The 27,004-nt window shown below is 41.7% G+C and overlaps 1 protein-coding gene across 1 annotated transcript; it reads right to left on the bottom strand.

Moving 5' to 3' along the window:
• Positions 1 to 2,205: 2,205 nt before the first annotated feature.
• Positions 2,206 to 26,580, bottom strand: LOC124263264 (cytochrome P450 10-like). The gene is made up of 9 exons (XM_046697856.1): positions 26,255 to 26,580; positions 23,653 to 23,876; positions 21,470 to 21,651; positions 17,178 to 17,382; positions 16,207 to 16,381; positions 15,282 to 15,457; positions 12,483 to 12,564; positions 6,132 to 6,344; positions 2,206 to 2,869 (listed from the first exon to the last, which is right to left on the bottom strand). Exons 2-9 carry the CDS (start codon positions 23,661 to 23,663, stop codon positions 2,756 to 2,758), a joined length of 1,158 nt encoding a protein of 385 aa, XP_046553812.1. The 5' UTR covers positions 23,664 to 23,876; positions 26,255 to 26,580; the 3' UTR covers positions 2,206 to 2,755.
• Positions 26,581 to 27,004: the final 424 nt, after the last annotated feature.

A 27,004-nucleotide genomic window follows, 5' to 3' on the forward strand; every position in this document is an offset into this window, starting at 1 on the left:
TGATTATGAACCGGAGGAAGATAGAGTGTATTAAGAAAGAACCTCAACCTGGCAGTTGTTGTTCGAATTGGGCGAAATTTGCAACAAGCATGATATATTCGAGAAAAATGACCTGCGATGTTCACCTTTCAGAAATACCAATTATAGCGACATTTTTACCAAAAACGACCTGACGCCAAACTGATGGATTCGAACCACGCACATCCGACACAAGTTCCATGCAGCCTCAAATCGCCCTCATCTCGCTCTTTTAAAGGTAGAAGCAGTCTTTTGGAACCTACGACATCGACGTGTCTTGAACAATGTCGTCAGTCCAGAAATGGATAGCTGAAAGCACCCTCCTTTATCGGGAAATAACGAAAGCGTCAAGCGCTTGGATAGAATTTAGACTGTAAACAACCACGGGAGGTCAAAAATCAGATACTGCCTTTTAACACAGAGTGTACATATTTAGAATTTGAAAGTTTATATCCATTTAACTCGGCAGTTCATGAGAATTGGAAGAGTTCCTTTTTAAACACTAAAACAGTTGGGAACGTTGTGCACCTATTTCTAGAGCAACAACTGTATACCCCGTCCTCGATGTACCGAGATGTTTACCATTTCTCAGGTCTTTTATGCACTCGAAATATATCGAACCCAAGTGTTTGTACCGTGATACACATTGTATCGAAACTATGGTGTATCATTGCAGCTCCAACCATCTCCATGGCAATCCATTCATTAATACATTCGATACTGTTCGATCTTCGATTTTCCAGTGTATCTATCTCCATTTTATTAAGTGAACATTCCCTGTAAGTGACTTCATATTCGAAGTCTCTCCATCAATAACCTGCTGATGACAGAAATACGATTTCACGTCCGTTTTAGTCATAAATTGAACTTTGTCAATTTTGTCTGGAGTTTGTTCAGGGAAAATATCCCAACATAATGGAAACACACTTTACCGGACTTGCAAGGATGATGTGATACTTAGAATCAATGTTCAATGTTCAGTTCAAACATATTATACATATGGCAAGATAATATACAAGATAAACAAGATAGGTATTTTTTTTTAAAGAATATATCCTTCAGTAAAAGTGAACAAGATAAGTTTTATAAAAAGTGGATGTAATTTCATGATTTTGCAAATTTTAAATGATTTTCTTAATTCTTTCGTCCTGTTCCCTAATGAAAAATATAGGCTGAATGAACTTGAACTTAAACTTACTGTAAATACTTGAAACTTGTAAGTGTGATTGGTGAGTGAATGTGTTGTGGTGCCTGGTGTTCCCTGGCTCTACGGCCTTTTCTGCAACAGGGAAAGCAGAAAATAAAAATTATCAATAATAAAAAAATATTTATACATATGATTGAGGCAACTATATCAGTTGAGCGTAGGCTTCTTTTACAGAAAATGACGCACAGCTATAGTATTAGACACATGTAAATGAGAGAGTGAGTGAGTATGATTTTACCGAGCTTTTAACAATATTCCAGCAATATCACAGAAGGGAACGCCAGGAATGGGCTTCACACTGTGTAACTGTTACAGTCAGATTGTGAAATCAGTCATTTCGTGAAATGACTAAACATTCCAGTCATTTCGTTAAATGACTAAGAGGATCAGCCATTTCGCTATTGGCTATATAAATAGGTTTGGACGTTTCCATCATATTTGGTGTAAATGAGCTTGACAACGAATGCCAATGTTCGTGATGCACGAAACAAATCGCCAAAACGCATTTTGTGGCCCCGACTCTCGGAAACACGAAACACATGTCTTAGTCGGATACATGGGAAAAATCAAGCGAAAAATCGTATAAATGGGGTGTCCAGCACTGCAATATCACTGCACATAAAGTCACACAGAGAGAATGCCAAGGTTAACCCAGGAAGAAAGGGAAGGAACAAGAACAGGTAAACAAGAACATGGTCACTATTAAAAGCCAAAAAGGTACCTATGGATGGCAACAATGTCAGCAGACCCGTGATGATGAACCGGTCTTCAGCAACCCTTCTTTGTCGTAAGAGGCGACTAACGGGATCGGGTGGTCACGCTCGCTGACTTGGTTGACACATGTCATGGTATCCCAAATATCGATGCTCATGCTGTTGATCACTGGATTGTCGGGTCCAAACTCGATTATGTACAGACCGCCACCGTATAGCTGTACTATTGCTGAGTGCGGCTTTAAAATAAACAAACAAACACAAATAGCAATGTCAGCCAAGCTGCTTTAATTATGATCTCTAAAAGTACAACGTCTACGTGCCATGGTCATTCACTTGATACGAACATTTGAAAAGTCACGTGAGCCGTGGGCGATACTCTTATATAAATGACGACTAGTAAACAGTTTTTCCTTTTAAAACAAGTGTTTATCAGTGCACGAGTGTTGGGTTCGGTTCACCTCCATATTAGACAATTGTTGAGTTGCGACACTATGTATCAGCGTAATGTGAGACCAAAGCAGGAAGCAATAGATGTTTATCGCATGGCAAAAACATAAGCACGGTATATGGGACAAAAGGATGGATCGTTATCTGGGCGTATTAGAAACCAGCTAGTGGCGTATCTTGACACTACAAAGGGGCGCAACTAGGTGACCTCCATACGTTGCGTAATAAGTGCCCATTTCCAATTATGTGCTACGTCACTGAACATGTGATTATGTGTACATTATTTGTACATTAACCAAGACAGTTTCTTCACGTAGGGGTAGTATGTGATGCCCCATCGGGTGTCCGTTGAAAATGTTTCCCCGGTCTATCTTGGTTTGAACGTAAACCGCACAGGTTTAGCGGGTTGGATGAAAGTATGGTATTCAATATCCGTCCCCGCATCGTCGTCGTCGACGATCACTTCGAAATTCTGGAGGATCTGGAATACCGAGAAACGGGGGCATTACAGACGGATGGGTTTGTTAAAGACAGATGGAGTGGGTGTTACAGACAGATGGAGTGGGTGTTACAGACAGATGGAGTGGGTGTTACAGACACGTATATGTTAAACACAGGTGGAGTGGGTGGTACAGACACGTATATGTTACACACAGATGGAGAGGGTGTTACAGACAGATGGAGTGGGTGTTACAGACATGTCTGTGTGGCAGACAGATTAAATGCTGATCGTGTTACAGCCAGTTATGTGTTACAGACAGAGTGTGTTACAGACGAATTAAGGGGGTGTTACAAATAGAGTAGGTGTGGGTGTTACACACAGATGGAGCGGCTGTTACAGACACGTATATGTTACACACAGGTGTAGTGGGTGTTTCAGACATGTATATGTTAAACACAGGTAGAGTGGGTGTTACAGAATCGTATATGTTACACACAGGTGGAGTGGGTGGTACAGACACGTATATGTTACACACAGGTGGTGTGGGTGTTACACACAGATGGAGCGGCTGTTACAGACACGTATATGTTAAACACAGGTGGAGTGGGTGTTGCAGACACGGATATGTTAAACACAGGTGAAGTGGGTGTTGCAGACACGTATATGTTAAACACAGGTGAAGTGGGTGTTGCAGACACGTATATGTTAAACATAGGTGGAGTGGGTGTTGCAGACACGTATATGTTAAACACAGTTGGAGTGGGTGTTGCAGACACGTATATGTTAAACACAGGTGGAGTGGGTGGTACAGACACGTATATGTTAAACATAGGTGGAGTGGGTGTTGCAGACACGGATATGTTAAACACAGGTGAAGTGGGTGTTGCAGACACGTATATGTTAAACACAGTTGGAGTGGGTGTTGCAGACACGCATATGTTAAACACAGGTGGAGTGGGTGTTACAGACACGTATATGTTAAACACAGATGGAGTGGGTGGTACAGACACGTATATGTTAAACACAGGTGGAGCGGGTGGTACAGACACGTATATGTTAAACACAGGTGGAGTGGGTGTTACAGACACACGTATATGTTAAACACAGGTGGATTGGGTGGTACAGACACGTATATGTTAAACACAGGTGGATTGGGTGGTACAGACACGTATATGTTACACACAGGTGGTGTCTGTGTTACACACAGATGGAGCGGCTGTTACAGACACGTATATGTTACACACAGATGGAGAGGGTGTTACAGACAGATGGAGTGGGTGTTACAGACACGTATATGTTAAACACAGGTGGATTGGGTGTTACAGACATGTATATGTTACACACAGATGGAGTGGGTGGTACAGACACGTTTATGTTAAACAGTGGTGGAGTGGGTGTTACAGACATGTATATGTTAAACACAGGTAGAGTGGGTTTTACAGACACGTATATGTTACACACAGGTGGTGTGGGTGTTACACACAGATGGGGCGGCTGTTACAGACACGTATATGTTACACACAGGTGGAGTGGGTGTTACAGACACGTATATGTTAAACACAGGTAGAGTGGGTGTTACAGACACGTATATGTTAAACACAGGTGGAGTGGGTGATACAGACTCGTATATGTTACACACAGGTGGAGTGGGTGTTACAGACACGTATATGTTACACACAGATGGAGTGGGTGTTACAGACACGTATATGTTACACACAGGTGGAGTGGGTGTTACAGACACGTATATGTTAAACACAGGTGGAGTGGGTGGTACAGACACGTATATGTTAAACACAGGTGGAGTGGGTGTTACAGACACGTATATGTTAAACACAGGTGGATTGGGTGTTACAGACACGTATATGTTAAACGCGTGTGGAGTGGGTGGTACAGACAAGTATAGGTTAAACACAGGTGGAGTGGGTGTTACAGACACGTATATGTTAAACACAGGTGGAGTGGGTTTTACAGACACGTATGTGTTAAGCACAGGTGGAGTGGGTGGTACAGACATGTATATGTTAAACACAGGTGGAGTGGGTTTTACAGACACGTATGTGTTAAGCACAGGTGGAGTGGGTGGTACAGACACATATCTGTTACACACAGTTGGAGTGGGTGGTACAGACACGTATATGTTAGACACATGTGGAGTGGGTGGTACAGACACGTATATGTTAAACACAGGCGGAGTGGGTTTTACAGACACGTATGTGTTAAGCACAGGTGGAGTGGGTGGTACAGACACATATCTGTTACACACAGTTGGAGTGGGTGGTACAGACACGTATATGTTAGACACATGTGGAGTGGTTGGTACAGACACGTATATGTTAAACACAGGTGGAGTGGGTGTTACATACCGACAAATGGAGCGGGTGTTACAGACAGATGGAGCGGGTGTTACAGACAAATGGAGCGGGTGTTTGTCATAGTGCCCATCAGAGCAAACAAACAATGGTGATCTACTAAAGAGTGTATATATTGCTTAATTTCGTTGTATTCATCATGAGGTACCGGCGTATCTCAGTTGTTTGTGGTGGGGTGGGGGCCGGGTTCAAAATAATCTGTGTTGTGAACCGATATTTCCAAACTTTCTTGCTATATATTACCAGGTATAGTCGGCATGTTTTACTCAGATTTATTTCGAAATGGTCTCAATGTTATGAGTGAGTGAGTGAGCTTGGTTTCATGCCGTTCACAGCAATATTCCAGCTATCACGGTGGGGGACACCAGAAATGGACTTCACACATTGTGCCCATGTGGGGCTTCGAACCCGGTCTTCAGCGTGACGAGCGAACACCTTAACCACTCAGCTACCCCACCGACCCCAAACTGTCATGAGCAGATATATCCAAACTTTCGAGGCTGATATCATCAGATATCGGTCGTATCGTAGAAATACATTGTCCGATATCTGTGTCATTAGCCCATATTTCCAATATTTCGTAGTGTATTGAACCATAAGTGACATATGTTAACTATAACGAGTACATGTACAGAAGTCGCTACACTTGGCACAGTAAGGATGTGAAAAATCAGAGCGCCAGAATTGAAAGGTCATTTCTCGCCGTCACCCAAAATGCCAACAGGGCAAAGACAACCTAAAAGCCAAAACGGGATCTACAGAAAATAATTACAACCTAAATCACAACCCCTCCATCTTACAACCCCTCCATCTTCGATTACCCCAAAGTGACACCCCCGATTTGGCACAGTGACCAATATATCTGTAAACATGAAAAAACCAATGACGTGAATGCATGAATCAATTGCAGTCATTCACAAAACCATCCCTACCTTCACCACTCCCAGCCAAATTTCCTGCAACGCAAATCTCCGGCCGAGGCAATTGCGTACACCGAATCCAAAGGGCAAGTTGGCAAATTTAGGAATATTACTGATGTATTTCCTGTGTTTATCCCTCTGCCACCGGTCTGGATCATAGCGTGCAGGGTTCTGGAAATATTCCTCGTCCATCAACAATCTCCGGTTGTTGCATAATACTGTGGTCTGAGAGAGAAAATGGCGGTTATGTACATTTACAGGGGAACCAATCGTATTTGAAAATGACAGGAATGGGTATAGTGTCAATCCAGATTTGTCAGAGAGATGTGAGACAGTAGGCGGAACTTGAAAAACATTTTAAACAGGAGATGCTGGTTATCTGTCTTAACTTGATCTGTTAGTGTCCCACGTCATGGGTTAAATCGCTGTAACTAATAGGTTATGGGAGGTCAATGATCTACCTATGAAGGAAAACCGTTTCGTGTCACAATTTTTGGACATGGTTACCAATGACGTATGAGATGTGTGGGTGGTTTTATATAGCAGGTGTATCTTATGACGGTATATTCACGTGCGAATGATGATGTATCTGGTAACTGATGACGTTACGTGCACGTGCGAGCGATGACGTTACGTACTTCTGCATATGATACACGCATGTGACGTTATACATTACGGACATGATGCACTTCAGTGAGTGAGTTTAGTTTTACGCCGCTTTTAGCAATATTCCAGCAATAAATGGGCTTCACACATTGTACCCATGTGGGGAATCGAACAGGGGTCTTCGGTGTGACAAGCGAACGCTCTAAATGGACACTGGTCTAGAGCAATTCCTAGTGACTGGTTGTTGCTTTTGTTATTGTGTTGTCTCCCGAGACTACTCGGATATACAAGAATTCCTGACTAGGTTGCGATCTCTGCTGCGCCACTTGCAAGCGCAACTGGTAGTATTAGGGCGTATCCTTCCATTGATCAACAAGCTTTAAAGTTTCGTCTTGGAATTAATTGGAAATGTAGTCATCTTTTGTACCAATTAATATCAATTAATATAATATTGAAACCTTTTTGAAGTTTAACTTATCTGCCAATGGTACAAAATGTTTGGATTGAAAAATAACGAAGTCAATGTACGTGTTTATATTTTTGCCTTATAATCCTTGCATAATTAATTTATCATTATATTTTTATGCACTTTGAAACTTCATAAAACTTTATGAAACGTACACGATCTGTGTTTCAGTGAATTTATAAAATGACTGTAATATATATCGAGACAATTTATAGATTAATATTTATATGACACACACGCCCTAAATGCGACCTAGTTAGTGCATGTCTGTCTCGAATCGAAAAATTTCACGGCGAAAAACAATGAAGTGGAATGAGTTTTGTTGCTACAACATATGAATAAAACAAAATACAAATATCAAATCACCAAAAGAGACCTTTGATGAAATGAAAGCAACCTATGGGGAGGATGCCCCATCGTATGACGTAGTTAAACACTGGCATCGCCAGTTGAAATGTGGTCGGAAATCTGTGGAAACTGCTCCATTCCTGGTCGACCTCTTTCAGCCATTGATGAAGACACTGTCCGTCAAGTGGAGACTGCCATTTTGGAAGATTGCCGTATAACTGTTCGCCAGTTAGCACATGATGTCAAGTTCTGTGTAGGGTCTGTGGTAAAAATCATTCATGACAATTTGTACATTCATAAGGTGTCTGCACGATGGATTCCTAGGCTGCTCACATTTTTCAGAAGCAGGATCGAGTCAGTTGCTCAAAGGCTCTTTTGGACAAGTACCAAAAAAACAGGCAAACATTTTCGACAGGCTTATCACACACCATGCACCATCTGACTTCCATATCTTTCCAACTATGAAGTCATTTTTGAAAGTAACACGCTTCCCAGATGATGAAACACTGATTTCGGAAGTCAAGTCATGGTTTGATACGCAACCTACTGACGTTTTCAAGCAAGGACTTTATAGTTTATAAAACGATGGGAGCAGTGTGTAACTCTTGGTGGTTGCTATGAAGAGAAGGAGTAATAACTGTGCCAAGTTTCGTTCCACTAAGTCCACTGCAAGTGGGTCAGGGGAAATCTTTAATGAACGCCCCTCGAACATAACGTTATAACTAATGGTAGTTTCTCAACTGGTCACGTGACTTTGTTTCAGGGTTTTCATTGGTCACCCAAGATAGAACACCTGACAACTATTTACGTGATGTCCGCCATTCTTTAAAAAATTTTAGTTTAGTCATAGACAACTATGAACAATCAATCAACGAATTGGCGGTTAATCCTTTGAAGGAAATACGTTGTTTTCACACAGGCACTTTACCGCAGAATGTGGGTGTATTCAGTATATATATATACACAAGCGCACCTTTTGACAAATCCGCTGTGTAAGATTAAAGTAATTAATCAATCAACGTATTATCGGTTCAAACCGAAACATGAGTCTCATTAACCTATTCAGACAATGACCTACTTTTCAGCGGATCCGAATTTTCTCGCGTGAAAGTGAAAATAGACATCACAAACAACTCTGGTTACACAGAATTCCAATTCCTTGTTTCATAAGAAAATGGTATGTACAAATGTATTTTAATTTTAAACTTTAATAACATCGTATTTCTATATTTTATGGCGAGGTGTAGGCAGCATGACCTTAACTAAGGCGTCACAGACTACCCCAGTTTGACGAGCTCGTAAAATGATTCACAATGCATCTGGCTCACTGGTTACACCTGTTATGTGTTTTTTGCGTTTATTCCGTGTACTTCTGTAACGCACAATGTGATTGATATAATATTAAGTCCATACCAGACCGCCAAACCTTTCTAGCGGCAGAGCCTCGTTTTGAGATTTCCACGATTTCCAGGTTTCCGTTTGTCAGTACTCGCTGTACGACAGAGCACGCTGGACGACGTGTTTGCAAGGATTATAAGAAGCGTAGTGTTGCAATATACACGTGCTTAGATGTATCAAAAATACTGATTAATATTTATGTATCCAGTTAAATGAAATGGTCTAAAAATTCTGGACTGGTTATTGTACTAAGTTGAGCAATAGGACGGAACCCAATCAACAGGAAACGAGACTTTTGTGTAATCAATGTTTTGACTTGATCCTATGATCGATGTTTTCTTTCTAACTGAGCTGATAATTCTTGCTTTACTTTCATGCGCATATTACATACTATGTAATACATTTGCGACATCAAACATAAATGAATAATGTTGAGTATTTACTCCAAACACGAGAAATGCTAAATAAGAACATTTTTTGGCTACTCTGAGTGGTGTTACTACTAATTATACCTGTTATAAATTCATTAACTGACCATCAAGTGAATGATGACAAATAAACAGATGTAAGTTTACACCACCCAAACACGGGGTACAACAATACAGATTAGTAATCGCTGTATTACATGTAATTTTTATTCCCTAAACAACTGTGGGGTCGACGCTGTTTTGAGGATATGAACTTTGTTGCATGAGAAATACATATAAGCATTTGCTGTGTACTAAAGTTTAAAACTGTATATAATTATCCATTTACCTAAGTAAATTTTAGATTTTTCTGGCAATGGCAATGTGACCTCTGTTCCGGATTTTAAACTGACTTACTGAGTATGGTTTTATGCCGCTTTTAGAAATCTTCCAGCAATATCACGGCGGGGGACACCAGAAATAGGCTTCACACATAACTTATAGAGGGGGAGGATTTTAAACAATGAAATATGTGTTTTTAATATTCTAGGTAAATAGACATCACGTTGTTACAAGACATGATTACATATCAAAGTATATACCACCGAAATAAAATCAAACTGGGTCAGTCATTATACCATCACGGCATCATAAAATCCGAAAAAGCTTACACTGCTGGGATACTTTATTACATTAAGACGAGAACTATAGGGGATGTGTTCAATTAGCAGCATCTGATGGGCACCCACCGTTCTTTTTGCCTCATTGTTTAGGTTGAAGAGATTTTGCCACGGACGAGGGGTGATCGGAAAGAAAGTCACAGGAAAAAAGTCACAATAGCTGTTTTCTCATCTGTTTAATGTTTAGTTGTTATCATAAATCTCAGGATCAATTACAGAATCAATCATAAATCACAGTTCCTGACAGAGGATCAATCATGAATCACAGTTACTAATCACAATTCCTCAGAGAGGATCAATCAAAGTTCTTTGTTTTTTGAAAGGACATGGCCACAAACATACATTCTTATACCAAGTGTCTTCCTTCTCATGTTAGTTTGAGAAGGAAACAGAATTATATACACTTCTTTCAAATACTCCTACTGTAATAACAGATCTAATCTTATTAAGATTAACAGTAAGTACCCAACCTGTTTTCATAGTAGACACCTCTCATTACTTCATTAACAGAGTGACCCCCGTTCACTGATCAGTGGCCTTTCCAAGTCCTGGTTTCACGCCCAAATTACCTCATTAATTATGTTATCATGTCAGAAACAGAAGCTGTTATAATAATTGAGACATTTTACAACCCACTAGTATATATTATTAATATATATTATTGTATTGTGACTTTTGTCCTGTGATTTTTTATCCGTGCTTTGTTTTCTTTATTGAAAATAGCCGTTTAAGTTTGAACAGATTAGGCCATTCGTAATAATAATTTGGAATATACATTATCCGCTGTTGGAGAAGAGCTTCGCATTTAAAAAGGTAAGGGAATTCGTCCCCAACAGACGGAGAATCGCAAGGTTTACAGAGTCTATTTTCTCTAAGAATGTTGTACCAGCGTCCCGTTTCTATCGGTAAATTGTGATTTGATAACTTATACATGTGCCATACAGGTCACATGCAGGTGCACGAAGGGTTATACATGATGAAGCTATCCGGCAGTTAGCAGTGGAGTCACATGCCTTTGTAACCTAAGATCAGCACACATCATAAACGGCGATGTCACTTACAACTGAAGACGGTGTATACACGTATAATGATTAATGTTACATACACATGTAGGTGTTATCTCATAAACGCGATTATCTAATGCAATTAGCGCTGTAATTTGGACACGTGTACATTCATGTGCATCTGGTGTTATTACATACTAATCACCTGAGGATATTACGTGTACACGCGTAATTGATGCAATCTTTCACAAGAGTGCGGGAAACTTCCTGAATCTGGTGAACTTACTTAGGTAATCGGAAAAAGCATCAGGAAAAAAAGAATCGGAAAAGAAGAATCAATTTTTGCTAGGAAAACAAGAATCAGTTCACACATTTATTGGTGGAATAATGAACCAATATCATAACCAATATAATCTATATATATAATATACTAGTAATACATGTATAATCATATATCAATTTGCAGAATGTGTTCCAGGAATATTTGTAAGTTCGGGAGGCGTTTGTTGACTGTGATGATCTTAGACTTGACCCGAACTGTTGGCTGGGTTCCAATGGATAACTGGTTCATATACGTGTCAACCAAGGCTTGGTCTTTCTGGAACCATTGTATAGCTTTCCACACAGATGGAAGGTGGTGACCAACCAGATTTGCAAATTTATTGGCAATTTACAGGCATTGTTTGTACGTGGATCTCCGTTGAGCGTACTCAGATGAACATGTTTTTATAAGCTAAATCGTTATACCAATTATACATGATTGGAGGCCAGTTAATCCCTTAACAATATACTGACTGTAACCTTTTTTATAAGCTGGGTTTTTTTCTGTTTCTTTTTTTCCGTTTCTGTTTTCCTGATTCTTTTTTTCCTGATTCTTTTTTTCCTACAATCCTTACTTACACATGTGACCTGCGATGATACATGTACATTCACGTGTACTGATGTGCAAAATCCACGTTTATCCAGTGGTGTTAATTACATGAGTAACTTGTTAGGTTAGATGTAAGCCTAATCCAACTTGAACAAATTACATCACTGGGCTCACAACAGTTTGCATCGAACGACGCAGATGACATTTCAAATAGGGAAAGTCTTGGGGCCTATGTATAAATAAAATTGGAATTCTGCGAAAAAAATAGAGAATTATTGGAGATGCAAAGGTTGGGGTCAACTAAGGATGGACAAGTCTGTTGGTTAAAGGGAAGATTCATTTAAAATGTTTTGGACATTGCGCAATGACATGCTTTGGCTTTTATGAGTAAGTGAGTTGGGTTTTACGCCGCTCTTAGCAATATTCCAACAATGCCACGGCGGGGGACACCAGAAATGGGCTTCACACTGTGCCCTTGTGGGGAATCGAACCCGGGTAGTGATCGAACGCTTTAACCACTAGACTACCCCACCGCCCCTTTGGCTCGTATGATACGTAAAAACAGAATTAATGAAATATTTACCCCTTTCGGCACGTGGAATCCTGCAATAACGGAATCATGGGGCATGATCCGTGGTGAACTAACCATGACAGGGTACATCTTTCTGTGGGTGAGAAGCAGAAAGGTGAAAAGAGTAATTCCATGCACATGGCACCCGGTGCCATCTTGTCTGCAATCTGTAATGTCACACTTCCATGAACCTACATTAAGCAACAGTAATCATAACGACACGTTAGCAACTGAAGTCGTATATATTAACATAATAAGTTGTTCACTGGTCACGCTTGATGTACCCCCGATGTTTGTACGCTTCACACATTGCATCGAACCCGGGTTTTCAGAGTGACGAGCGAACGCTGCAACCACTGAGATACCCCACCGCCCACATGTTTTAGTAATATTCCAGCATTATCACGACGAGAGACGCCAGAAATGGGCTTCAAGCATTGTATCCAAGTGGGGAATAGGTGGTAGGACAATAGGCCCACAGGGACTTAAAGTCCCCAGACAAAACACCCCTAGGCTAAATGGGGAACGGCCAAAAGCCCCTCAGGACAAAAGCCTCTTGGTACAAAAGCCCCTCGACCAAAAGCCCCTCTGGACAATAGCCATGTTTTCATTTGTTTGATGATATATATTTCTTATTCTCTGAAATATTTGCTAATTACATATTAATTTATATAGTATTTAGGGTCATTATATTATCAAGCATTTCTGTATCATGTTGTTAATTATTTCTTCTTTATTCATATTCTCCCATTAATACATAAAGTGAGGGGCTTTTGGTCATTTTTCGAGGGGCTTTTGTCCTGAGAGGCTTTTGGTCGAGGGGCTTTTGTACCAAGGGGCTTTGTCCTGTGGGGCTTTTGACCTAGACCCAGGCTAAATGACCCCATGACAAAAAACCCTCAATGGGTAGGAAAAACTGTCCTCAATGAAAAGATGTCACAGAAAACCATCAAATCTTTTTGCAGCATATGAATTCATTCTCACATGAATATATTATTTAAAATATGATATAATATAAGTTCTAACATTAGCATCATGATGATGCATAGATATTAGCACATAATTTAAACACCTAAACACTTAATTTACTTTCATTTGTACTCAACATATAAGCACGTGTCTCTGTAACAACATTTAAAAGGCCATCTTAATAAACACCATGCTCACTGACATGCCACAATGAGTACCTGCCCAACCAAATCAAACATAAGAGGAAGTGACCAATTTAAGCCAATTCTCTGAAACAACATTTAGCAGACTTCCTTCCACTGAGGAGCCTGGGAGCATATGGTTTTCACATATGCTACTTACCTGTAACAACTGTCAGCAGTGGGAGGGATTGCTTAGAAAACATCATGTTATCACCTGTCAACTCAAAATCAACTCAAAGGGTATTTTATCCTATGGCTGTAATTTTGCAAGGGCTTTTTATCATGGGGGCATTTAGCCTAGGTTGTTTTTTTTGTCCCAGTGGGCTTATTGTCTGCCTACCGGGAAATCCAATCCCAGTCTTCGGCGTGAGGGGCGCCCGTTTTAACCATCAGCCTCCCCACCTGCCCCAACACAATACAATTAATTGTACCACATTTTTTACAAGGAATGGTCAGTTCTTGTAATAAAAGTAATTATTAAATTATTTTGCAGTAAAATGTGCTGGGTACCAGCCAAAAGCCCCTCAGGTCAAAAGCCCCTTGGTTCAAAAGCCCCTCGAGCAAAAGCCCCTCGCTAATTTGAGCACCCCTGTCAAAAGCCCCTTGATTTATGTATTTCATATAAGAATGAACATTTCTCATTGCTCTTATACATTTTATAAGTATTATAAGTCTTTCTGTTTGTGCATCTTTCATCACTGGTGAGGGAATTCCGCGCTTTCTCACCCAGTTAAGTCTTTGTAATTTTGTCTAAGGGTTTCTTTACATACCTGAGGACTTCCTCTATTAATCATCTCATTTCTGATATTCTCCACACTTTTCAATTTTCCCCTACTCACAATCTGCCTCCCATATTGCGTGCTTTACTACATAATGTAACACCTATTTTAAAATCCTATTATCAGTATTAGGAAACAAAGATCTTCTCAATAATTTCTGGGAAAACTGACCACATTAATTTATACATTATTTAGGGTCATTATATTATGAAGCAATAAATGTTTCATGTCATTAATCATTTCTTGTCTTATCATATTCTCCCATTAATACATAAAGTGAGAGGCTTTTGGACATTTTTCGAGGGGCTTTTGTCCAGAGTGGCTTTTGACCTGGGGCCCCTTTCACGACGGAACTAAGGTTAACCTTAACTCCCATTCTTTAACATTGCACTAAGATTACCTAGGTAACTTACGATCACCTTAAGGCTTTGTGAAAGGAGGCCCTGGGTGCCGTTGTACAAAGCGATCTTAGAGCTAATGTGACCGTAACTCCCATATCTTAATATAGACTTAAGGTAGTACAACGGCACCCTGGACTCAAACGTGCTGCACCGTTACTTTACTTAGCTGGACCCTTATTCTTATGGAAAGGACCTTTGATGTCATTGGGGGTCATCCGGACCTCTAGTAAAGGTAAAATCCTGGTTATGGTCTTTAAACATGTACACAGCGGATCTTCACTGGAGGGAAATTAGACAGTCCTTGACATCATAAAATAGGGAATACATAGAAAACTTCATGAAAACCGTGGCCACGCTATATTTTCTTTGCCTATTTCAACAGATGCACACAGTCTGGCGTATAACCTTAATTAATAAAACATAATAATAAAGTGGTAATCTTTAACGATCTTTGAGGAGTATAATTCAGTCTTAACCTACCGAAATGATTCTGTCTGGCAGGCCCTATAGTACGGCATTATTTCCATCTGCCCTGCCTCCAGCGGACGCCCAGTCTGCGCCTGCCCAACGACCTCCGTGATCTCTTCATATAGGCGCCTCTGGATGTCTCTGTGGCAGCCCATATTGAAGAGGAAACACTCCATGTTCTTGGCGGTCTATACATGCCGGAACCATCATGAAAAGAGAGAGAGAGATGCATCAGTGTCTTTAAAGAAATGAGAGTATCATAACACTGATTCATCTGTCCCTGCCACCAGTAGGTCTTGTAGCAGTGCGGAGATGTCTCCCTCCCTCCCTATCAGTGACACCATGCTACACACCGAGTCTGTCCCTGCCACCAGTAGGTCTTGTAGCAGTGCGGTGATGTCTCCCTCCCTCCCTATCAGTGACACCATGTTACACACCGAGTCTGTCCCTGCCACCAACAGGTCTTGTAGCAGTGCAGTGATGTCTCCCTATCTCCCTATCAGTCACACCATGCTACACACCGAGTCTGTCCCAGGTCTTGTAGCAGTGCAGTGACTCCCTATCAGTGACACCATGTCTGTCCCACACCGAGGTCTGTCCCTGCCATGCCAGCAGGTCTTGTAGCAGCAGGTCAGTGCAGTGATGTCCCTCCCTCCCTTCCTATCAGTGACACCATGCTACACACCGAGTCTGTCCCTGCCACCAGCAGGTCTTGTAGCAGTACGGTGATGTCTCCCTCCCTCCCTATCAGTGACACCATGCTACACACCGAGTCTGTCCCTGCCACCAGCAGGTCTTGTAGCAGTGCAGTGATGTCTCCCTCCCTTCCTATCAGTGACACCATGCTACACACCGAGTCTGTCCCTGCCACCAGCAGGTCTTGTAGCAGTGTAGTGATGTCTCCCTATCTCCCTATCAGTCACACCATGCTACACACCGAGTCTGTCCCTGCCACCAGCAGGTCTTGTAGCAGTGCGGTGATATCCCCAAAGGACAGAGCTGGATTAGACAGCAGAGTGAGTATCAAATTCGGAGCATCGGCATCAAACGTCCCTTCCTTTTTCTGCGTCTCCATCGTTTCAATAGCACGTTTCACTTCCTTCCGACCGTAACTGAAAACACAAATCATTCGTTCTGGGACATCAAATATACCATTTCACGCCTGTGTGTGACAACCAATCACTCCCCACACAGTAAACACAAGGAACACAGTGAAGAAATGACCCGTGAAGATCCGGGTTAGAACTGGTCTTCAGCGATCCATGCTTGTCGTAAGAGGTGACTAATGGGATCGGGTGGTCAGGCTCGCTGGGTTGGTTGACACATGCCATCGTATCCCAGTTTTTGTAGATCGATGCTCACGGTGTTAGTCACTGGACTGGTGGTCCGCTTCCATATTGCTGAGTGCGACGTGAAACAGCAAACAAAAAAACAGTGAAGACACCATTCTCAGGGAGTGCGCGTGTGTTGGGCTTATCGTCACATGGAACAACCGTGACGTTTACCACTTTGGTTATACCCAAGAAACATGTGTCTTACTCGAGTGAGAGAATATCGCTTGAACGCCCCATCAGCAATTCAAAGGTGACTGAAGTGCTCAAGGGACGGTGGGGTAGCCTAATGGTTAAAGCGTTCGATCGTCACGCCGAAGACCCGGGTTCGATTCCCCATGTGGGTACAATGTGTGAAGCCCATTCTGGAGTCCCCCGCCGTGATATTGCTTGAATATCGCGAAAAGCGGCATAAAACTAAACTCACTAACTCTTCTTCTCTTCCGCTCTGTGGTGATCTCTTACATGGAACCCGGGTATAATCATCAGAAGGATGTTACTGGTACTGATGTAACGCCATGGTAACACTACACACCCAAATTATCTGGGAATCGTAAATGCAATATTTACAACCTACCTGTACCCGACATTTGCCGCATGTTCAAACTCTCGGTAGAATTTTGTGGGGAATATCTTGTAGAAAGGGGGAGTACTGCCATCTTTGCCGATGATGGAGAAGAACGTTTTCACCTGTTTCAGGTATTCGTCGTTTTCTGGCGACACGGTACTCAAGTCGTCGGACAAGAAGCCCAAGCGTTTGTTGAAGGCCACAACAGCAATACCTGAAAGATACTACTTTTCATGAACATCGGACAAAAAGCCCAAGCGTTTGTTGAAAGCTACAACGGCAACACCTGAAAGATACTACTTTTCATGAACATCGGACAAGAAGCCCAAGCGCTTCTTGAAGGCTACAACGGCAGTACCTAAAAGATACTACTTTTCATGAACATTCGTACTTGAGGGCTACAACGGCAATGCCTGAAAGATGCGGCTACACATATTCAGTCAGACAATGTCGAACTCTAATGTGTCGATGGCACGGTTGTCTCGAAGTGAAAGCTATAAATAGGTCCCTACGTATTCCACAAATCTCAGTGAACACGTAGTTATTTAGCTTCGACACGCTGATATTTGGTATTTGGTAAGAGAGTGGAAGGTGATTTCTCCTCAAGTCAAAAATATTTATATTTCTTGAACACTGTGGGCGAGAAAATCATAGGCGATGACTGGTATCAAACATAAGTGAGATCGATTTCCAGGTACGTGATTGGCTACTCCATGGTGATGACCTGAGGTCAGATTATGACGGACTACTTTTCTGATCGTAACTTTTGGATAGGTTAGTCGTGCTTTCGTCCGTTCCGAAAGTGTACGGCTCCAGCGTGTCAATAGATGCTCTTAGGTCTTATATGGTTTTCACATTTCGCATTGACAATCCATAGGTATGGGAAAAGGTTTGTGTGGAGGATCACACAAGGTAGGAGTTGTAAGCAAGATCCACCTGTGAAGAAGCCGGTTAAAATTGATCTTTTGTAACCCATGCTTGCGGTAAGAGGCGACTAACGGGATCGGGTGGTCAGGCTCACTGACTTGGTTGACACATGTCATCGTATCCCAATTGCGAAGATCGATGCTCATGCTGTTGATCACCGGATTGTCTGGTCCAGACTCGAATAGTTACAGACCACCGCCATATAGCTGGAATATTGCTGAGTGCGGCGTGAAACTCATTCACTTACTGTAAGCAAGGTTCCTCAGCCGGATTTACAACAACGGTATTTCCCTGGGTATTACTGACAAGGTTTAAGAATAAAGACACAATAATTCGACAATAAAAACACTGGTCGACGCAAAAATACTTTGGGTGACGTGCGCTCACACATCCTATCAAAAACTGAACACCATTTCAATCCCCAAGGGTCAAGGGAGTCACGATTATTACACACGAAATCGCTACACGTGATCTAATATGAACGGAAAACAGGCCATTCCGACGATAAGGGTTTTTCTTTAACAGTACTGCCAAAAGTTGAATGCACGCTTTTCATGAAATCCGCTTTGGCCTCGTAAAACGTCACTATGTGTTTTGAGTATGTGGTTTCATGCGCGTATCGTCTCGTGACTGGGAACTATATTATTCAGCAGATCGGAACAATGCCAATAGCATTTTATATACCACATCTACACGTTTTTCACGTTCATTTTGAGCTGGTAGAGGTAACCCGCTGCGCAAGTTTCTAAACAGTCTTAACGTAGTCACGTGACTGCTGAACCGTTCCCGGATTAAACCATGGCGGCTGTTTCAACAAAATTCTATTGTCAAAGTTTTAAAGAGGATACTTTTTTTTGCCCGGCAATTGAAACTAAAAACTAATTTCTCTCAACCCGAAGTCATATCAAACTGATCTCATCCAAATCTCCAATATTTCAGACCCGTGAATATCCGGGTATACATTGGTCTTCAGCAACCCATGCTTGTCGTAAGAGGCGACTAACGAGATCGGGTGGTCAGGTTCGCTGACGTGGTTGACACATGTCATCGCATCCAAATTGCGTAGATCAATGCTCATCCTGTTGATCACCGGATTGTCTGGTCGAGACTCGATTATTTACAGACTGACACCATATAGCTGTAATATTTATATTGCTGAGTGCGGCGTTCAACAACAAACCAAATATATACTTTCATACGAGTGTAATGTTCCGATCTAATATCATTTGAAATATAATACATGTATATACGTTTAAACGGGTGTAATACACCGATCTAATATAATTGAGCCCCTTACACACAGACATCAAACCCAAAGCCTCACATCCCGCCTAATGTGTTATAAGTAGCAGGGGGTAGCAAGGTGGTTAAAAGGTTAGCTCGTAACCCAGAGGTCCTGGGTTCGATTCCCCGAATTGGTACAGTGTGTGAAACCCATTTCTGCTGTCGCCTGGAATGGTTGTAATATTTCTAAATGCCGCATTCAGAAGTAAATAACGCACATCATCAACTTAACACGAACTTACTGGTGGGGTAGCCAGGTGGTTAAAGCGTTCGTTCGTCACGCCGAAGACCCGGGTTCGATTCCCCACATGGGTACAATGTGTGAAGCTCATTTCTGGTGTCCCCTGCTGTGATATTCCTGGAATATTGCTAAAAGCGGCGTAAAACCAATTCCTTACTAACGTCAACTTGCCAATGGTTCCTCACAAGAAACGAAGACAATGGCGGCTGATTTTACGTACGCTTCAGTCAATCTCCATAACATCTTGATTAAACTGATCTGGCTGACCTTGCCCTATCCTGTGTTTACACCACAGGCAACTGTAGCGCAGATAGGGTTGCGTAACAGAGAGGAAAATTACCAGTCTTCCTGCGAGCAAAGACTTTTCTCTGCTGCGCAACCCTATTTGCGCTATAGTTTGCCTGTGGTTACACAGTACCAACATTAGAGGCAAAGGAACGTCCCATGGCTGTCATTAGGTGTAATATCACTTTAACTCTAGAGTATATCTGCTCCCCAACAATCTGGGTGACTGAGTGAGTCTACCTTTACTCTGATTTTAGCAATATGCCCGCAATATCACAGTGGGGGACACGTATTATACCCATGTGGGGAATCGAACACATATGTGTCGGAAATAGAAGAAAACAGTTTTTTCGCATTTATATCTACAGTTTATGTGGTTCATATGTAAAAGTATGAAATATCTGTTAAACTAAGTTCGGCCATACTACAGTCTCAGTGGTAGGGAGGATAGGACACTTAGAAAAAGGACTTTACTGAGGAGAGATTAGTGCAGAAATCAGTTGCTTCACTGCATGTTCCAACATATCGTTCATAGTGCCCGTTAAGCACACACAAAGTTGCATTTACCTTAGAGTATAAATGACTTCACCACGTTTCAGTTTATATATGACTATCAAATTTTATGGTGTTCCCATATTTTTTGTTTGTAGTATATTTTACAGAAGAAAATTGTTCATAAAAAAGTAACCAATGACATGAAATATAATGAAAAGGAGCCCAGTGACTCTCTTCATTTTCAGAAATCTAGAATATGTAGCAAGTCAACATTTCCACATTTTTAGGATTTCTTTTCAAATCAAGAATTGCCACATATTCTAGACTTGCGTGGGTTTTCTTGGATACGTTTGATTCCGGGTCTGTATGACAGACTATCTGGTCTCATGTCGAGGAATTTGCTGTACGGAGTTGCGTCCCTTAGTACACTGTCACACATTGAAGTAGTCTTAAAATACCCTCTTTATAAAGAGGCTCGTGCACTTGTTATTGCATGTCATTGTATCACAAATTAAGTACATCGATGCTCATGTTGTCAATCACTGGATTGTACGGTTTCGATTCGATGATTTACAAATCGCCATCGTATGAAATACTGCTGGTTGTGGCGATACAAATATGCTAAGAAAACTCAGGATTGGAGGACGCTTTTGATGCCCAAGCACTTTAAAGTGAGTGAGTGAGAGAGTTTAATTTTACGCCGCACTCAGCAATATTCACAGCTATATGGCGGCGGTCTGTAAATAATCGAGCCTGGACCAGACAATCCAGTGATCAACATCATGAACATGGACCTGCGCCCCAGCACTTTAAAAGCTGTACAGTATCAGTGTATCTGTTTTTGGTTGGCCTGTGACCGCTGTCAAAATAAGCACCATAAAGACGAACCTGGGATTCGATTCAAACGTCAGCAGATCCTGGATCAGCAAAGGGGCGTAATCATGCACACCGAATTCAAATTTCTTAGACCATTGAGACTACCGTATACCATGTAAAAAATCGGGTTTTGTTCGATATTTGAATTCATACGAGGTTAATGTTGACTGTCTTTCTGAAATGATACACCTACTCTCGGCAGCAAACTTGAAGAGTTCCTCTCTGAATCCTTCGGGGCTGTACATGTGAGTTTTCATCCTTTGTACGAGTTCATCGGCCACAGCGTTCTGGGCAGGCAGGTACTGGTGTGGGGAGGCTGGACGCATGAGCTGTCGCGACAGAGCTGTCCGAAGACGTCGCCAATCCATGCCGTTACTGTCGAACATGAAACGTACAGGTTATTAATGGTGTATATCAAAGCTGCTAATGCGAATGTTTTCGCATGTTGCTAAACATTAATAAAACTTAAAGGAATAATGCTTAATGCTTGGTTCACATTGCATTAGGGGCGGTGTGGTAGCCTATGGTGGTTAAAGCGTTGGCTCGTCACGCCGAAGACCCGGGTTGGATTCTCCATATGGGTACAATGTGTAAAGCCCATTTTTGGTGTCCCCGCCGTGATATTGCTGGAATATTGCTAAGGGACCGTTCATAATTTATGGTTAGTAGGTGGTGATGACTTTAAAAGGAAGGGGGTGTCACTTACTTTCGAATCATCACCCCACTCCCCCACCAGTCATTATGAACGGTCCCTAAAAGCGCCGTAAAACCATACTTACTCACTCACTCACTCAGATTGCATGAATCGTTAACATTGTAGTAGTAGTATTAGTATGCCTACATGTCAATACTTTCATCATTGTTAAAAGCTATCATCCTAACCACTAATGGGTTAACAGTAGGACGAACGAAGGTCGCCATCCGATAAACTGCATCCAACTACAAGCACAACACGCTGTCTACTTGTCAGGTGACAGAGGTACAGATAAGCTGCGTATCTGCGTATATTACGCAAATATTTATGTGAAAACTCAATTCCTCTTAAGTCTATTGCGTACGGGTACCCTTGAATTTTTGTAAATACTCAATGACAATAAAATTGATCTTACATGCATACACACAAAAATGTCAAATCTTAGCTTGCGTACCGGTGGATAGATAAAATAACTGAGGTATACTGAGAGGTTCTGTTCAACACATGAACTTGGCAACGTGCAGTCTTTCTTATCGTTTCTCATACTACAGATCAAATATAAATAACAAACACGTAAACTAACATTTACACTTTATTATATTTTTACTATTAATGGAACATGGCAATTGAGTTTGAGTGAGGTGGGTACAATTTATTTAGTAACTCAAAGGAAAATTAGGATACCCAATTGAGATAAACACATGCGAGTACATAACTCAATGACGCAAAAAGTTATCTGTAGCTCTGTAGGTGCGTGCTATTATTGGTTGTAGTATCAGGCCCCGTCTCAAAACGATCACAGTGGTAAAATAACGTAACTCACTGTAATATCGACATGCAGTCAGTGAGTTTGGTTTTACGCCGCTTTTAGCAATATTCCAGCGGGGACACCAGAAATGGGCTTCACACATTGTACCCATGTGGGGGAATCGAACCCGGATCTTCGGCGTGACAAACGAACGCTTTAACCACTAAGCTACCCCATCGACTTGACAAGAATATCTTAATCTATTAATGTCTGGACAAACTAGTGAATGTTAATCTATAATATCTGAATAAAAGTTGGAAAACTAGCTTTCCCTGAAATTTTTACTAAAATGCATAGCTTGTGAAAACAGTTTATAGTGATATCTCTTTGTCTAAATAGTGCATCCGTGAAGATCCAAGTTAGAATTGATCTTCAGTTACCCGTGCTTGTCGTAAAAGGCGACTAGTAGGATCGGTTTATCAGACTCGCTGACGTAGTTGCCACATGTCATCGTATCCCAATTGCGTAGATCGATGCTCATGTTGTTCACTGGATTGTCTGGTCCAGACTCGATTATTTAGAGACCGCCGCCATATAGATTGAATATTGCGACGTAAAACTAAACTCACTCACTCACTCACTCTAAATAGTGACATTCTGGGACGACATCATTATCAGTTGAACTGATGTTGCCTAGGCATTGCGGATTAGAACAGCCAATACCACACCTTCGATTCACGTGACAAGGTCTGATTGCGAATCGAATGGTTCAATAACTCCTGATTGCTGGATGCGGTGTTAATCAACAAACAAACAAATAACTCCTGAAATTCATTCATTCGATCTATGATTAAAATCCGACCACCGCAAAACTTAAGTTTCTCACTGTTGTGTAAACGTCATTCATTCATTCCCTCACTCACTCCAAACTTACACTATGCCCATCCCCTTCTCCTTCTCGTTCTTCTCACAGTAATGGACGTAGATGGAAATATCGGGTCGAGCGGGTAGTTGTCCCTCTTGCTGGTAAACGTCTTTCAATGCCGGCAGGGTCTGCAGTGACGACTGTCCAGTTGTTCAGCATGACGCGGTAGGTCCGGCCGTACTGCTCGTGAAGACTGTCGAACATCTTGTGAGCTGTCTCCAATTTGTAGTCCGCTGTTGAAAGAATCAGTGATGTTTAAAGGAGTGAGTGAGTGGTTTTACGTCGCTTTTAGATATGTTTTCATCATTATTTTATCATTCAGACACAAAGTGAGTGAGTTTAGTTTTACGCCGCTTTTAGCAATATTCTAGCAATATCACGGCGGGGGACACCTGAAATGGGCTTCACACATTGTACCCATATGGGGAATCGAACCCGGGTCTTCGACGTGACGAGCGAAGCTTTAACTACTTGGCTACCCCACCGCCCCGACGTTTAAAGGAAGCTATCGGGGGATATAAAAGACGTTGCGTGACACGTGACCTGAAAACATTACAAGCTGTTGGTAATATAGTATACAACAAAAATTACTGATCGCGCACATTCAGTGGGCTAGCACTATAAAACCAGCTTAAGTCTGGGCTGTGCACATACACATACACACGCATGCACGTCGTCATATGAGCGAAATATTCTCAAGTAAAACGTTAAACCCAATTTCACCTCACCTCACCTCACCGTTGTTAAAAAAACCGTGAGAGTGAGTGAGGGTAGTTTTACGCCGCACTCAGCAATATTCCAGCTATATGGTGGGGGTCTGTAAATAATCGAGTCTGGACCAGACAATCCAGTGATCAACAGCATGAGCATCGGTCTACGCAATTGGGATACGATGACATGTGTCAACCAAGTCAGGGAGCCTGACCACCCGATCCCGTTAGTCGCGTTTTACGACAAGCATGGGGATCTGAAGATCAATATTCTAACCCGGATCTTCACTGGTCCTATATAATACAAAAAATACTGATTTTCGAACAGCGTGAGGTGTTTCCAGTCTATTTTCTGTTGTTAAAGAAACGAAAGAGCTTTGATGTGTCAACAAACAGCTGTTTCATGTGTATTTCGGTTGTATCGAACCTCTGATAACTCGAATAATTTACTTACATCCAAGCATCGACACAGTGATGCTTGATTGTATTAACAATTACATCGAAACATTGCGTAGGTCATGTTGTTAAATTAGAAAATACGAGACAGTCTGCAGAAAACAAGTGTCAAGCGAATACTGATACCGAAAATATCGATGTTGAGGAACGAATATCTGAAAATGCGTTTGAGACGCTCCCTACGTAGTTGAGATTAACATGACACTCATTGGAAGAGTAAGCTCGCGTTATGGACGAGAATCACTTTCTTATAAATATGACCTTGTTACACATTCCACAAGACTCAAAATGAGAACGATGAATTACTAAAAAACTCAAATTAATACCCTTTACTAAACCAACAACATATGCTGTTATTTACACAATGCCATTTAGAAAGTGGTCAAATGTAACACATGTCATATTTGGGATAACACCTTCTTAGTAAAGTACAGATTCTAGTACCTTTGTTGGGTTGAGTCCCACGCGGGATTCGAACCCACACCCTCAGAGTCAGGCACCTAATCGCCATCTGATGTTTGTTATTGTTGTGTCCATCACTCTTAAGAGTGAGTGAGTGAGTTTAGTTTTACGCCGCACTCAGCAATATCCAAGTCAGCGAAACTGACCACCCGATCCCGTTAGTCGCCTCTTACGACAAGCATAGTCGCCTTTTATGGCAAGCACATGGGTTGCTGAAGACCTATTCTACCCCGGATCTTCACGGGTTCACTCTTAAGAAACTTTTATGTTGAGTTGAGTTCCCTGCAGGTATTTATTTAAGGTTTTACGGTAAGGGCAATCATTATTTATGTGTTTCACGTAGCCATCAAATTCTGAACATGGGTCGGTCGGTCGGGGAAAGAAATAAGTAAAAAAAAAATAAAGACCTTATTATCCGAATAATGTTCTTGATTCTCAATTATTGTAATTTTTATTACAATTTCTCGCGTTCTCTGGACTTGTGGCAGCGACTGATTAAAACATTTTAGTTAGATAAACATTTTATATGACGAGGCGGTGTTGGAATGAAAAGGTTTTTGTTTGTTTTTTGGTTTTTCAGTGTGTGTGGCGGCAATAAAATTAGAAGGGACACAAAATAGATAAAAATGCTGCCCTAATGTATAATGTAGTTGTTGTCTGTTTATTGTTTAAAGCCGGACTCGGCAATAATCCAGCTGTATGGCGGCGGTCTGTAAATAATCGAGTCAGGACCAGACAATCCAGTGTTGGAATGCAGTGCAGTGTTGCGTTTGCTGTTTTAGGTTCGTAATAACCTCTCCCCTGCATACACCCCTCCCGACCTTCCTTTACCCCGACCACCATTTCCACAACGACAGCTGCAGTCATGTGACTGACTTTGTGTACATCACACCGTCAATACGTATCATAAATGCATTGAAGGGTCAGATGACACAAGTCTCAAATTACTCCAAACGGATAAGCTAGCGAAGAGGTCCACTTACTGAACGGGTGAAACTGTAGAAGGGGACCGAGAACGGGAACAGAGTAGATCCCCGAGGGGCCAGGCATTTCCTGGAAGGATTTTGCGTCCCCTGTGGGCGGGTTCCGAGTGTCTGAGGGCACAGTAGCCGTGCTTGACAGCCTGAGACAGACATCGACATTGCTTTTTCTGACAACCCATTGTCGGGTTACCAGACATCTTGACACAACGGACGTCATCTTTCGTCCCTAGAGCTTACACACTTGCGTTTCGTCAACGTGCCCTGTAGGGCTCGAGCCTTTGATGAAGCGAACACAATCTCTTCGGAGTAGTGTTGTTAATTTTAGGTTGAGGGTCAAAGGTTCACAGGGGAGATAATTTAGTACGTATGGTGATTTCTCGGTACAGGGTGAGAAATTGAAGTTCTATCCTGCGAAACAAAATGTTCTTTTTTGACAAAGTAATCTGTTATTTCTTCCAGTTTATGCTGGCTGTATATAACTGACGCCAATAAAATATATATTAGTGACACAGACTAGAAAGTAAAATCCCGACTACATTGGATGCAATGCTTTAAAGACAACTCACTCATGTATTTCGGGGGCGGCGGGGTAGCCTAGTGGTTAAAGCGTTCGCTCGTCACGCCGAAGACCCAAGTTCGATTCCCCACATGGGTACAATATGTGACGTACATGTTTGGTGTCGCCCGCCGCGATATTTCTGGAATATTGCTAAAAGCGGCGTAAAACAATACTCAGTCATGTACTTCGAT

This window comes from Haliotis rubra, unplaced genomic scaffold, assembly GCF_003918875.1.
Source record: "Haliotis rubra isolate DU_JTF1 unplaced genomic scaffold, ASM391887v1 Scf875, whole genome shotgun sequence".
In the NCBI taxonomy this organism is placed as follows: domain Eukaryota; kingdom Metazoa; phylum Mollusca; class Gastropoda; order Lepetellida; family Haliotidae; genus Haliotis; species Haliotis rubra.